The sequence below is a fragment of the Pseudophryne corroboree genome, chromosome 9 (genome assembly GCF_028390025.1).
Source record: "Pseudophryne corroboree isolate aPseCor3 chromosome 9, aPseCor3.hap2, whole genome shotgun sequence".
Taxonomy (NCBI): Eukaryota; Metazoa; Chordata; class Amphibia; order Anura; family Myobatrachidae; genus Pseudophryne; species Pseudophryne corroboree.
The window spans coordinates 451325528-451340221 of NC_086452.1; the positions used below are offsets into that span (position 1 = coordinate 451325528).

Sequence of the window (14694 nt, forward strand, 5' to 3'; positions counted from 1 at the left end):
CTGTAATCTCTGGTACAGCATCAGACTACAGACACCTTCAGGGGCGAGAGTCTCAGAAACTGTGGTCGTCACCGAAAAGTTCTCTCTTTTGTGTTTTTTTTTTATTAAACCAAATTAATTTTTATTTTTTATTTTTTTTGGCACACCCAAATAAAAAAAAATAAAAAATAAGAATTTACTTACCGATAATTCTATTTCTCATAGTCCGTAGTGGATGCTGGGGACTCCGTCAGGACCATGGGGAATAGCGGCTCCGCAGGAGACAGGGCACATCTAAAGAAAGCTTTTAGGATCACATGGTGTGTACTGGCTCCTCCCCCCATGACCCTCCTCCAAGCCTCAGTTAGGTACTGTGCCCGGACGAGCGTACACAATAAGGAAGGATCTTGAATCCCGGGTAAGACTCATACCAGCCACACCAATCACACTGTACAACTTGTGATCTGAACCCAGTTAACAGTATGATAACAAACGAAGTAGCCTCTGAAAAGATGGCTCACAACAATAATAATAACCCGATTTTTGTAACAATAACTATGTACAAGTATTGCAGACAATCCGCACTTGGGATGGGCGCCCAGCATCCACTACGGACTATGAGAAATAGAATTATCGGTAAGTAAATTCTTATTTTCTCTAACGTCCTAGTGGATGCTGGGGACTCCGTCAGGACCATGGGGATTATACCAAAGCTCCCAAACGGGCGGGAGAGTGCGGATGACTCTGCAGCACCGAATGAGAGAACTCCAGGTCCTCCTTAGCCAGAGTATCAAATTTGTAAAATTTTACAAACGTGTTCTCCCCTGACCACGTAGCTGCTCGGCAAAGTTGTAATGCCGAGACCCCTCGGGCAGCCGCCCAAGATGAGCCCACCTTCCTTGTGGAGTGGGCCTTTACAGATTTAGGCTGTGGCAGGCCTGCCACAGAATGTGCAAGTTGGATTGTGCTACAGATCCAACGCGCAATCGTCTGCTTAGACGCAGGAGCACCCATCTTGTTGGGTGCATACAATATAAACAACGAGTCAGATTTTCTGACTCCAGCTGTCCTTGAAATATATATTTTTAATGCTCTGACAACGTCCAGTAACTTGGAGTCCTCCAAGTCGCTAGTAGCCGCAGGCACCACAATAGGCTGGTTCAAGTGAAAAGCCGAAACCACCTTAGGGAGAAAATGAGGACGTGTCCGCAGTTCTGCCCTGTCCGAATGGAAAATCAGATATGGGCTTTTGTACGATAAAGCCGCCAACTCTGAAACTCTCCTGGCTGAAGCCAGGGCCAGTAGCATGGTTACTTTCCATGTAAGATACTTCAAATCTACAGATTTGAGAGGCTCAAACCAATGAGATTTGAGAAAATCCAAAACTACGTTTAGATCCCACGGTGCCACTGGGGGCACAATCGGGGGCTGTATATGTAGTACACCCTTGACAAAAGTTTGTACTTCAGGCACTGAAGCCAATTCCTTCTGGAAGAAGATTGATAAGGCCGAAATTTGAACTTTAATAGACCCCAATTTGAGGCCCATAGACAATCCTGCCTGCAGGAAATGTAAGAATCGACCCAATTGAAATTCTTCCGTTGGGGCCTTCTTGGCTTCACACCACGCAACATATTTTCTCCAAATGCGGTGATAATGTTGTGCGGTCACTTCCTTCCTAGCCTTAATCAAGGTAGGAATAACTTCCTCTGGAATGCCCTTTTCTTTTAGAATCCGGCGTTCAACCGCCATGCCGTCAAACGCAGTCGCGGTAAGTCTTGGAACATACAAGGTCCCTGCTGAAGCAGATCCCTTCTTAGAGGTAGAGGCCACGGATCCTCCGTGAGCATCTCTTGAAGTTCCGGATACCAAGTTCTTCTTGGCCAATCCGGAGCCACTAGTATTGTTCTTACTCCCCTTTTCCGAATAATTCTCAGTACCTTTGGTATGAGAGGCAGAGGAGGAAACACATACACTGACTGGTACACCCATGGTGTTACCAGAGCGTCCACAGCTATTGCCTGAGGGTCTCTTGACCTGGCGCAATATCTGTCCAGTTTTTTGTTGAGGCGAGACGCCATCATATCCACCTTTGGTTTTTCCCAACGGTTCACAATCATGTGGAAAACTTCCGGATGAAGTCCCCACTCTCCCGGGTGAAGGTCGTGTCTGCTGAGGAAGTCTGCTTCCCAGTTGTCCACTCCCGGGATGAACACTGCTGACAGTGCTATGACATGATTTTCCGCCCAGCGAAGAATCCTTGCAGCTTCTGTCATTGCTCTTCTGCTTCTCGTGCCGCCTTGTCTGTTTACGTGGGCGACTGCCGTGATGTTGTCCGACTGGATCAACACCGGCTGACCCTGAAGCAGCGGTTTTGCCAAGCTTAGAGCATTGTATATCGCTCTTAGCTCCAGTATATTTATGTGAAGAGACGTCTCCAGGTCTGACCATACACCCTGGAAGTTTCTTCCTTGTGTGACTGCTCCCCAGCCCCGTAGGCTGGCATCCGTAGTCACCAGGACCCAGTCCTGTATGCCGAACCTGCGGCCCTCTAACAGATGGGCACTCTGCAACCACCACAGGAGAGACAACCTTGTTCTTGGTGACAGTGTTATCCGCTGATGCATGTGCAGATGCGATCCGGACCATTTGTCCAGCAGATCCCACTGAAATGTTCGTGCATGGAATCTGCCGAATGGAATTGCTTCGTAAGAAGCCACCATCTTTCCCAGGACTCTTGTGCATTGATGTACTGACACAGTTCCTGGTTTTAGGAGGTTCCTGACCAGTTCGGATAACTCCCTTGCTTTCTCCTCCGGGAGAAACACCTTTTTCTGAACCGTGTCCAGAATCATTCCCAGGAACAGCAGACGTGTTGTCGGGGTCAATTGAGATTTTGGAAGATTCAGAATCCACCCGTGTTGCTGAAGCACTACTTGGGTTAGTGCTACACCGACTTCCAGCTGTTCTCTGGACTTTGCCCTTATCAGGAGATCGTCCAAGTAAGGGATAATTAATACGCCTTTTCTTCGTAGAAGAACCATCATTTCGGTCATTACCTTGGTAAAGACCCGAGGGGCCGTGGACAAACCAAACGGCAGCGTTTGAAACTGATAATGACAGTCTTGTATCACGAACCTGAGATACCCTTGGTGTGAGGGGTAAATTGGGACATGCAGATAAGCATCTTTTATGTCCAGGGACACCATGAAGTCCCCTTCTTCCAGATTCGCTATCACTGCTCTGAGTGACTCCATCTTGAACTTGAATTTCTGTATGTACAGGTTCAAGGATTTCAGATTTAGAATAGGTCTTACCGAACCGTCCGGCTTCGGTACCACAAATAGTGTGGAATAATACCCCTTTCCCTGTTGTAGGAGGGGTACCTTGACTATCACCTGCTGAGAATACAGCTTGTGAATGGCTTCCAATACCGTCGTCCTTTCTGAGGGAGACGTTGGTAAAGCAGACTTTAGGAACCGGCGAGGGGGAGACCTTTCGAACTCCAACATGTAACCCTGAGATACTATCTGCAGGATCCACGGGTCCACCTGTGAGCGAGCCCACTGATTGCTGAAAATCTTTTGTCGACCCCCCACCGCTCCTGAGTCCGCTTGTAAAGCCCCAGCGTCATGCTGATGGCTTTGTAGAACCCGGGGCGGGCTTCTGGTCCTGGGCAGGGGCTGCTTGCTGCCCTCTCTTACCCTTTCCTCTGCCTCGCGGCAGATAAGACTGTCCTTTTGCTCGCTTGTTTTTATAGGAGCGAAAGGACTGCGGCTGAAAAGACGGTGTCTTTTTCTGTTGGGAGGGGGTCTGAGGTAAAAAAGTGGATTTGCCGGCAGTTGCCGTGGCCACCAGATCCGATAGACCGACCCCAAATAATTCCTCTCCTTTATATGGCAACACTTCCATATGCCTTTTGGAATCCGCATCACCTGACCACTGTCGCGTCCATAAACTTCTTCTGGCAGATATGGACATCGCACTTACTCTTGATGCTAGAGTACAAATATCCCTCTGAGCATCTCGCATATAAAGAAACGCATCCTTTAATTGCTCTAGAGTCAATAAAATACTGTCCCTATCCAGGGTATCAATATTTTCAGTCAGGGAATCCAACCACACTACCCCAGCACTGCACATCCAGGCTGAGGCTATTGCCGGTCGCAGTATAACACCAGTATGAGTGTATATACTTTTCAGGTTAGTTTCCAGCCTCCTATCCGCTGGATCCTTGAGGGCGGCCGTATCAGGAGACGGCAACGCCACTTGCTTTGATAAACGTGTGAGCGCCTTATCCACCCTAGGGGGTGTTTCCCAGCGCGTCCTAACCTCTGGTGGGAAAGGGTATAATGCCAATAACTTCTTAGAAATTAGCAGTTTTCTATCTGGGTTAACCCACGCTTCATCACACACGTCATTCAATTCCTCTGATTCTGGAAAAGCTACAGGTAGTTTTTTCACCCCCCACATAATACCCCTTTTTGAGGTACCAGCAGTATCAGAGATCTGCAAAGCCTCCTTCATTGCCGTGATCATATAACGTGTGGCCCTGTTGGAAAATACGTTTGTTTCTTCACCGTCGACACTAGATTCATCTGTGTCGGTACCCGTGTCGACTGACTGAGGTAAGGGACGTTTTACAGCCCCTGACGGTGTCTGAGACGCCTGAGCCGGTACTGACTGGTTTTCCGGCCGTCTCATTTCGTCTACTGACTTTTGTAATGTACTAACATTATCACGTAATTCCATAACTAAAGCCATCCATTCCGGTGTCGACTCCCTAGGGGGTGACATCACCATTACCGGCAATTGCTCTGCCTCCACACCAACATCGTCCTCATACATGTCGACACACACGTACCGACACACAGCAGCCACACAGGGAATGCTCTAATGCACAGGTTCTCAAACTCGGTCCTCAGGACCCCACACGGTGCATGTTTTGCAGGTCTCCTCACAGAATCACAAGTGAAATAATTAGCTCCACCTGTGGACCTTTTAAAATGTCTGTGAGTAATTAATACACCTGTGCACCTGCTGGGTTACCTGCAAAACATGCACTGTGTGGGGTCCTGAGGACCGAGTTTGAGAACCACTGCTCTAATCGAAGACAGGACCCCCTTAGCCCTTTGGGGAGACAGAGGGAGAGTTTGCCAGCACACACCAAAAGCGCTATAAATGTATATAAACAACCCTAAAAGGTGTTGTTTTTGTTATAAGCGCTTTTAATATATAAATATCGCCAATTTATGCCCCCCTTCTCTTTGTTACCCTGTTTCTGTAGTGCAGTGCAGGGGAGAGTCCTGGGAGCCTTCCTCACAGCGGAGCTGAGCAGGAAAATGGCGTTGAGTGCTGAGGAGAATAAGCTCCGCCCCTTTTCCGGCGGGCTTTTCTCCCGGGTTTTGAGAAATCTGGCCTGGGTTAAATACATACATATAGCCTTAATGGCTATATGTGATGTATTCTTTGCCACTAAAGGTATTTAATATTGCTGCCCAGGGCGCCCCCAGCAGCGCCCTGCACCCTCCGTGACTGGTCAGTGAGAAGTGTGTAGCAACAATGGCGCACAGCTGCCGTGCTGTGCGCTACCTTCATGAAGACTGAAGAGTCTTCTGCCGCCTGTTTCCGGACCTCCGATCTTCAGCATCTGTAAGGGGGGTCGGCGGCGCGGCTCCGGGACGAACCCCAGGATGACCTGTGTTCCGACTCCCTCTGAAGCTATGTCCAGTAGCCTAAGACTCCAATCCATCCTGCACGCAGGTGAGTTGAAAATCTCTCCCCTAAGTCCCTCGATGCAGTGAGCCTGTTGCCAGCAGGACTCACTGAGATTTAAAACCTAAAAAAACTTTTTCTAAGCAGCTCTTTAGGAGAGCCACCTAGATTGCACCCTGCTCGGACGGGCACAAAAACCTAACTGAGGCTTGGAGGAGGGTCATGGGGGGAGGAGCCAGTACACACCATGTGATCCTAAAAGCTCTCTTTAGATGTGCCCTGTCTCCTGCGGAGCCGCTATTCCCCATGGTCCTGACGGAGTCCCCAGCATCCACTAGGACGTTAGAGAAATTTAATTAGAAGACCCACTCCTTAAACTGAATGGAAGGAAACTGATGGTACCCACGCATTCCTCCACACTCATTGCATTCTGAAATCTATAAAGCTTGATACATCAACCCCCGTAGGCACAGACCATAGAGGTACCCCCACCCCCATTCTGTTTGTCTCTTGGCAATATTAAGCAACAGCTCTCCGCATTATTCCATGTTGTTGCAAATAAACAGATTGACACGTTAAATTATATTTAATTACGAAAATACTTCTAAAAAAAGGAAAAGCTTGAGACATGATATAGAACTGCATGTAAAAATTTCTGAGACCCCGATAGGATTAAATAAGACCAATCCTACCGCCACCAATTTAGGGCTCAAGTCTATTGGTGTCACAAGCCACATCCATTCACACCAAAAAAACACAATAAAAATAGAAAAATAAAAGGGTCTGCTTCTCATTGTCCCGAATGTATGTCTGTAAAAAAAGAAAAGGTCAAGCTGCCTCGGCTGATAGCCCTACATAAACCTCTCAGACCTCATTCCACATCCACTTACTTGAGGAAGCAGATAGGAATCTGCAAAACGCGTTGCACCAGGACTTTGAGTTCACTTTTTTCCCCAATTCACTTCTACATACCCCTTATTTGGTATTTTTATTTTAAAATGTTTACATTTGTTTTAATTTATATTTCTGTTTTGTATCAATATTCGTGTTTCAGCAGCAATTTGAGATTTTGATGTTGTAAACCCTTAATTGCATTGATCTAATAAATATTGTTTTTTTGTGGAACATTGATTGGTGCTTCATTTATAATTAAGGGAGTACTGTATGGATTCAAATGATCCTTCACAGTACGGAATTCCTTCTCACATCTTATGAGGGTACCCTTACATTGTCCATCAAGTCACCAAAGAACATTAGTTTGAAACACAAGCACACAAATGTCAGATAAAAGGTGACTATGGACTAATAATTCTTATCCTAGTGGGCCTACTCTTTACAGCAGAGAAAACAATGTTTTTCTTTCATTTTATTCGATGAATCAACTGAAGATCACACAGTTGGAATTCCAAGAGACGTCACACACTGTGATCTCCGATTAAATAATACCCAAGGCGCAATTCCCTACATCAAGGGTGACCAGATCACATACTGTAGGTTATTGCACTTGGTAAACGTACACTTCTCGGTACCCACGCAATACTTTCAAAAATTAACGGTTGGAGAAGCGCTACAACTACCCTTCTATCTACATATACACTTTTTGGAACCTTTTGGGTAGAAGTTCCTTAGTTCACAGCCGCATACTCTCTACCTTTGGTGGACTTTCTTCCTTTGGTGCAGATCATTCTATCAACTGACAAGCTACCATAGCAAAATGGCCGATTCCAGCAGCCACATATCAAAATGTTCGCACAGTAATAAGAATGGGAGAGAAGCTTGTGCTAAAGCAGGCAGTCCAGTCCCCTCTGCTATAAAACTATACGGAAAATACAGCACTTGTAACAGATCATCCGCTTTCACAGTCATGGTGTCGTCGTTGGTACAACATCTAAGTTCACAGAGCAGAACAATTGCAGCAATAAATAAAATATGGCTCCTTTTTTTTGCATTCCCTCCAGTGAAAGGGCATTTTAAGAGCACCAGGCCCTGCACCCTCTCATTGCACATCTCAGCGTATCTGCAAGTAATGTGGGATACTGTAATTGAAGAGTAGAAAGTCCATTCTGTATAAGTTGAAAAGACGCCGTTGGTAGAAGCGGTTGATACCCTTGAAGAACTCCGCAGCCATCCCATCGGTGGTCCGTGTGGTTTTGGATGACGTTGGAAACTTAATGGAGTCTCCTACCCCAATCAGCTGAAGTAGATAATTAGCATCCTCTTCAAGAGTCTCGTATTTTCCCACCACATCATATTGGACAATACATGGGTGGCACAAGGAGTGGACCCTCTCCCAGTGCTCGTTAAATGGCTCCTCTCTCTGTGTCTGTGGGTCAACTAGGTAATAGAGGAACTCTTCGAATGTGACGTCATCTCCCCGCTCAAGTGCTTCAAGAGACGGGTCCCTACGGTGACGCTCTATGATCTTGGTACCATAACGCTTGTGAAAGGCCGTGTTGTACGAGCGTGTAAACTTGTTCCTGTAGGCGGAAACTAGCCTTTCGAAAGGCTCCCTTACAAAGATGAACTTGAGGTAGTTCCGAAGCCTATAGTTGATTTCCGAGGTGCTGAACTCAGAGAGGGCGCGGAGGTTAGAGGATACGTGGGCCTCATTAGCTGGAATGAATGTAGGGTCCTTGTACTTGCCCTGGCCTGTGAGCACCATCATGACCCTCTTCCAGTTGGTGCAGGCCACTTTAGGCACATAACAGTAAAGTAGACCATGGGTGTCATCAACAATCAGGTGTTTGAGGTCATCAGCTGTCAGGACTCTGCGTTTCCGCGTATAAGTCTTGCAGGCGCTGGCCAGCAGCTCCCGGCGCTTTTGGTGCTTCGACTGGATTGTTGAAGGCTCAAACTGGGATATAGAAAGGTATAGAATATTAAAGAAAGAAATATGTTAATTTATTAAAATACCGCATCTATCCATTTCAATCAATTATTACCAGACATCAACTTAATCAACTGACCAAATCTTCTCTTCCTGCTCTTCACAGTTCCGGGCTTGTCTGCTAATATCTATGGTCACATGAGTTCCATGTCTGGTTACTGAAAGGGGCAGAGATGGGAGCTCATGCAGAGATCATTAAGAGATCATGGAGAGATTGGTGCACATTGCTAATGTTCTCAGGTAGAACATGTTCCAGTTATATCAGAGCTTGCTCAGGCATTCACCGTGTCAAGACAGATGGCTAAGTGCACTGAGCCAATCTCAGGGGTCTTCTCATCACTTGTCAAATGTGCAGCAGTTGGAATGCAAATGCCCCCATCAAATTATTGCTTTACATAATTGATTCTGCATAAAAAGGTAGCGTTCATTCTATCACGGTGAGACACAGACCAGAGTGTGCTAGAAGCACCATAGCAGAGTGTTACACCCCACGCAGGAAAAACGAACTCCACGGGTTGTGACCGGTGCAGGGTGCTAGACTGAACACTAAAAACGGAATATTACAAAATAACCATGAAATTCTGTAGTAAACGCATAATTTATCAGAAATTAGAGGAGCACCAGGAAGTGGTAACGTCATTGGGTGGAGTAGTGAGATACACTGGGGGAGGAGGCGTACAGTTAGGCCGCAAGGGTGCACGCTATTACACCGATAGTGACTCTCACACACCTGATCACTGTCGTATAAGGCTTGCAGTGGGCTTCGCCGCGGCTTTCCATTCCAATTTCCAACCGTGAAATGATCATCAACTGTAAAATATATATATATTAAAAAGGAGAAAGTTATAAAAATTTGTTACACAACAGTGAAGAACCAACCCAATCCAATGGGGACTCCTTGGAAAATCCAAACATTTGGGATACTATGGGGCAAATGTACTAAGTATTTGAGAGTGATAAAAGCACCTGTCATTTCTCAAACACAGTCTGTAACGTGGCAGTTAGGAGCTGATTGGTTGGTACTTTATCTCTCTCCATGTTATCACTCTCTAAGGCTTAATAGGTCTGCCCCTGTGAGAGAGACTTTTCTTACGTTTCTCAGTAAGGATTCAACCTACATACTGTACACCACATCACCTATAGAGGGGAGATGTGTCACACAGTGGTGCAAGTAGAATTTTTTTCTTAGTGGTACTGAAAAATGGGCGTGGTCATGTATCATGAGGTGACGTGGTCACACGAAACTAGGGGAGTGGCTACATGACAATAGGGGCATGGCCACATTATGCAACACATCGTAACACTCCTCACACATTATGCCAAACACCGAAAATGCTTATTACACATTATGCCCCACACCATAATGCCCATTATATATTATGCCAGACATCATAAAACCCATTACACATTATGCCACACACCATAATGCTCATTACACATTATGCCACACACAGTTATGCCACTGACAACATTTTATGTCCCACACACAAAAATGCCCCTTATAAAATTATGCCCCAGTGGTGGGCTGGTGGTACTGAGTACCACCACTATATTTCTTAATGGAACTCCGTACCACCTCATACCACCCTACTTTCAGCACTGGTGTCACACCTTCTAAAGAGGCAAGTGGAGAAGTTGCCCATAGCAACCATTCAGTTCTCGCTATCATTTATCTGGCGCAGTCAATAAAATAGTAGTTTGTTGCTATGGACAGTGTCAACGAGCCAACCGCGGGGCCCAGGTACTGAGTGGGCGTGGTAACGTCTGTGAGGCATGGCCACACCCCCTCCATAGAAAAAGGGTCAAATACTAAGTGCTGCAAAGAGGTCACTGTGCTGCAAACGGGGCCCCGGGTCTCTCCAACAGGCCCAGGCCCGTGTAATTAGTACACGCTCACCCTCATCTTTGTGGAAGGTTTGATACACCTCCCCTATACAGGGTTGAGCGGTTACAGCCGTAGTGTAGGGAAAGCAGCCAGGTAAGGAACGACTTGTACAAACCGCTGCCACTCAGACGGAGATGTAATGGAGTTTCTGGCAGCATGGATGACAGCGCAGGGTTGTGTGTGGAGCAAAATACTTTTACTAATGCACAAGAGACAGCAGCGTCTCACATTCCTAAGAACATTTCATGAGGTCCATTAAAACATCAAAACGTGATTCTAGGAACCTCCACAAGAGTCCAGCACAGTAATTTCTGACATTTGAGAGCGTTTACCTCACGAGCTGGCACAGTTCCAGCAGCCTATTCTCTGTACTTTATAACCAATTCATTCCGGACTTCTGCATTCCTTCCTACTAATGTAGACGTTCTCAAAAGACCAAGGGCGACATCGTTCATGAGGTAAAGACAAAGGCTACTGGTCGCCTTAGGAAAGGCATGATCCAGGCAACAACATTAAACCTAAAACGCACATGTGTGACCTATGCTGACAACATTTAGGGGTTTAGGGGGGAGATGTACTAAGCAGTTGTTCCTCACCACACAACTGAACCTAAGGATGACATATAAAACACAATCTACTTAATTTAAAATTTCTTTCTAAATTTCTCGAGAAAGTTTTAGCCTACGGGCGCCGTGACAAAAAAAAAAAAAATTCTGATACTCTAGAGCGCCGTGATTCAAAAAAGTTTGGGAACCACTGCCCTTAGTATATGTATTTTGCAAATGTATTTTCTTCTAAAATGAAAATATATATAGTATGTCTGGGTTTCTCCAGACATTATTCTCATCCGACTACGCCAATAATAAACAGACAATAAAACCAACGATGGTCACATCTGGCACTCGCCGGATTTTCCTAACGTCACAGATGTCCGTCAGCGTTGCATGCGAGCTGTTGGCTCCCACCATCAGGATTTAATATACATATAGAGGGAGAGGAGGAGGGGGGGCTGTAAGTAATCACCAGTGGCCACTCTGGAATTCAGATTCACATCTGCTTTTCATTCCCTCAGCAAGGAAGAATAGAGAATGTGGAGCGTGGAGTTAAAGGGTTAGGTGACATCACAGCGCTTAAGAGGTTAGCGCAATGACATCACTAAGTTTTTACAAAAAAAAAAAAATTTTTTTAAAAAGGTGCAGTATAGACAGGCCAGCCTATGGAGTAGCGGCACGCTCCCACGTGGCGAAATGTATTGCTGGGCAAAACAGTCCCGTCACACAGTTCTCATGCGGCTACCGCTAATCACATAATGGGATGGAACATTTTACACATGGAAAAAAATGAATACTTCTGTATTTAGCCTGCAGACACAAAGACAGTCAAGATCAGGTTATATCCTCCTCCTGCTTTACTGTACGTCCAATTTAGTGATGTTGTTTAACCGGGTTCAAACAATGGTGAACCGGCGCAGCTGGCGACTCATGAGCCCGTACACAAATGTAGTGGTAACCGGGATGTGCCTAGAAAGAGCAAGTCAACCGGAGACATGGAGTCCCCCACAATTTGCTGCCACCCAAAAATTGGAACATCTAGATTAGCGGCCTTTATCTTGTTGGTAGCAGGAGAAACCATTACAGTGGGCCTTGGGGCACTGCAGCCCCCATCAAGTCAGATTTGCCCAATTTGGTGACATCATTTAACTTTAACTATGTCTAATAAATGTACGGGTATGAATGGTCGACAGTCATTAGGTCGACCACTATTGGTCGACATGGACACACGGTCGACACATGAAAATGGTCGACACATGGAAAGGTCGACATGAGTTTTTTTACTTTTTTTTTGGTGTCGTTTTTTGCGTAAAGTGACTGGGAACCCCAATTAGTGCACCGTGTCCCCTCGCATGGCTCGCTTCTCTCGCCATGCTTCGGGCATGGTGCCTTCGCTTCGCTCGGCACAGCTTACCGTTCCAATCTTAGTCCACGTGGATCGTAAAGTATGGAAAAGTTCCCCAAAAGAAAAAAGAAAAGAAAAAAAAACTCATGTCGACCTTTCGTATGTCGACCATTTTCATGTGTCGACCATGTGTCCATGTCGACCATGTCAATGTCGACCAATAGTGGTCGACCTAATGACTGTCTACCATAACATGGTCGACCATGTGAACGGATACCCTAATAAATAATGAACTTAAAAAGTCCAGAAAATAAAGTTTAAATAGGAAGGACTGCTCTTGACGTCTAGAGGTGAGCGGAAGCTGGCAATGTACATGTCTGAGGCCCACAGCCCTGTCCAAGTCTAAGGCCCCCTTACAGAAACTACAGCAGAGGTCCGAAAGCCAGCGCACGTCCCCCGTATGGTCCATACCCAGGAGAGGCCTCCATTCTGCTTTTTCGAGAACGGAGTCGGGGGCCAGAATGGCATCCCCAGGCCCTTACCCAAACTCTCCCCACTGGGCCTGGTATCGCCCATGGAAACCAGAATAACCTGGCCTATTAACCTTCTTGCTTTTGCCCACATTTGTTGAATCTTGAGAATAATGCAACATAAACACAGACGATATATCGTTATCTACGGTTTATGCGTCCTAGAACGTTTGTACACATCGGAGGAAGCAGAACACTCTTCTGTGCACCAAACTCACAGCATACTGGTCAAAATTTTGCAACTGGATTTTTAAGCCGGATGAAACTTCTCAGAGCTGGAATACACTGGCGTGAGAATGAAGCGCTGAAAGCGGATTAGCGAGGCCTAATAAATGCTCTCCAACGCCGGGCTATAATATACAGAGCTGTACACATGTCCTCAATGATGAGGATTCGTTTTGCGCCAGTTCAGAAGCAGCATTGCTAAGCCTAGTACACACTCCGCCGCAGTCCTTCAAATAGTTAGGGCATCTCCCCTTTAGTGTTAGAGACACAGTGAAAGGAGAAGCAGCGCCCTGCCACGCTGGTGAGCAGGAAACGCAGGACTACAGGTCCCCGACTCTCACCTGGCAATCAGACAAGTCATAACACAGGAGTCTGCAGACAGGAATGTGCAGTGCTGCAGGGAACCAGGAGGTGAGACCCCATCTGAGAAGGGAAAGGCTGGGAGACACATGCTGACTGCAGGGCTCTGTGGGCATCTGTCAGCTGAACTGGGAGAAGATTCCCCAAAGGCACTGTCTTTGATGCTGCTCATGCAATCCAGCTCATCGTCACTTTTTGTTTTCAGTGAACTTGGTTTTCAAGCCTAGAGTGGAGAACTGTCTGCCTTCCATCAGGCACGTCGGCAGATGCAGTATCAGAGGATCAGCCCAGTGTGTAGCCGCCCCATACTGTGTGCACTCACCTTCCAGAATGGGAAATTCCCGACAAATGAGCTGCATCATTACACCTGTGATCATGGGTTAGAATGGAGGTTGGGGCAAGGCGCAATGTAAGAAGACCTGGGTCTGACAATTTTTTACGTCATGTGACCACATTATGCTACTGTGAACCACCTCTACCACCTGACCGGGATTTCACCATGCATTTTATGGTACATAATTAGGTGGTCACAGGTAATGTAAAAATATTATTGTCCTAAGTTAAGGGTCCAAATTGCTGAACCATTTTATCCAAAACAGAATCCGGAAACCTCCATTACTACATCATTTTCAGGACATTTATCAATGTTTTAACTCCCCAGTTATCAGTGACGTATCCTGCAATAGGAATGAAATAGATTCCACGACAGTTCTACGTAACGGATCTGTTCTCCGGTAGGCAATGTGGCCTGAAGATGGCGTTCGCTCCTTCGGTCTATAGGGAAGGACAGGGTAGGATGGACGCCCCTCCATTAGCCGCTCATGCGCAGTTAATGATCCCCAGCTATGCTAACACTTTGCTGGGACTAACATCTTATCACGTGTGCAGTCCTTGGAAGAGATTCTCGACCAGCTATGCCCCGACACAGCATCTCGTCACTGCGAATAGCCGTGATAAAGATATATTATTAATTAGGCAGCACAGTTGGTGTAATGGTTAGCATTACTGTCTCAAAGCACTGAAGTCTTGGGTTTGATTCCCACCGTGGCCCTAACTGTGTAGAGTTTGTATCTTCTCCCCTTAAGTGTGTGTGTGTTTCCTCTGGGTACTCCAGTTTCCTTCACACTGCAAAAACATATTGGTAGGTTAATTGGCTCATGACAAAGATGAACCCTGGTGTAGATGCAGCAGGGAATATAGGTTGCAGGGCAGGGACC

At 46.3% G+C, this 14694-nt stretch overlaps 2 protein-coding genes across 2 annotated transcripts in view; both read right to left on the reverse strand.

The window, feature by feature from the left end:
* SLC41A3 (solute carrier family 41 member 3) overlaps positions 1 to 14694 on the reverse strand; it is a 133766-nt gene that overhangs the window by 97564 nt on the left and 21508 nt on the right. The window lies entirely within an intron of this gene.
* CHST13 (carbohydrate sulfotransferase 13) overlaps positions 6262 to 14694 on the reverse strand; it is a 30065-nt gene continuing 21632 nt past the window's right edge. The window contains exons 2-3 of the mRNA XM_063941207.1: positions 9312 to 9391; positions 6262 to 8548 (exon numbers count right to left, since the gene is read on the reverse strand). Coding sequence (XP_063797277.1) covers positions 7703 to 8548; positions 9312 to 9391 — 926 coding nt within the window. The 3' untranslated portion in view covers positions 6262 to 7702. The remainder of the gene's footprint in view (positions 8549 to 9311; positions 9392 to 14694) is intronic.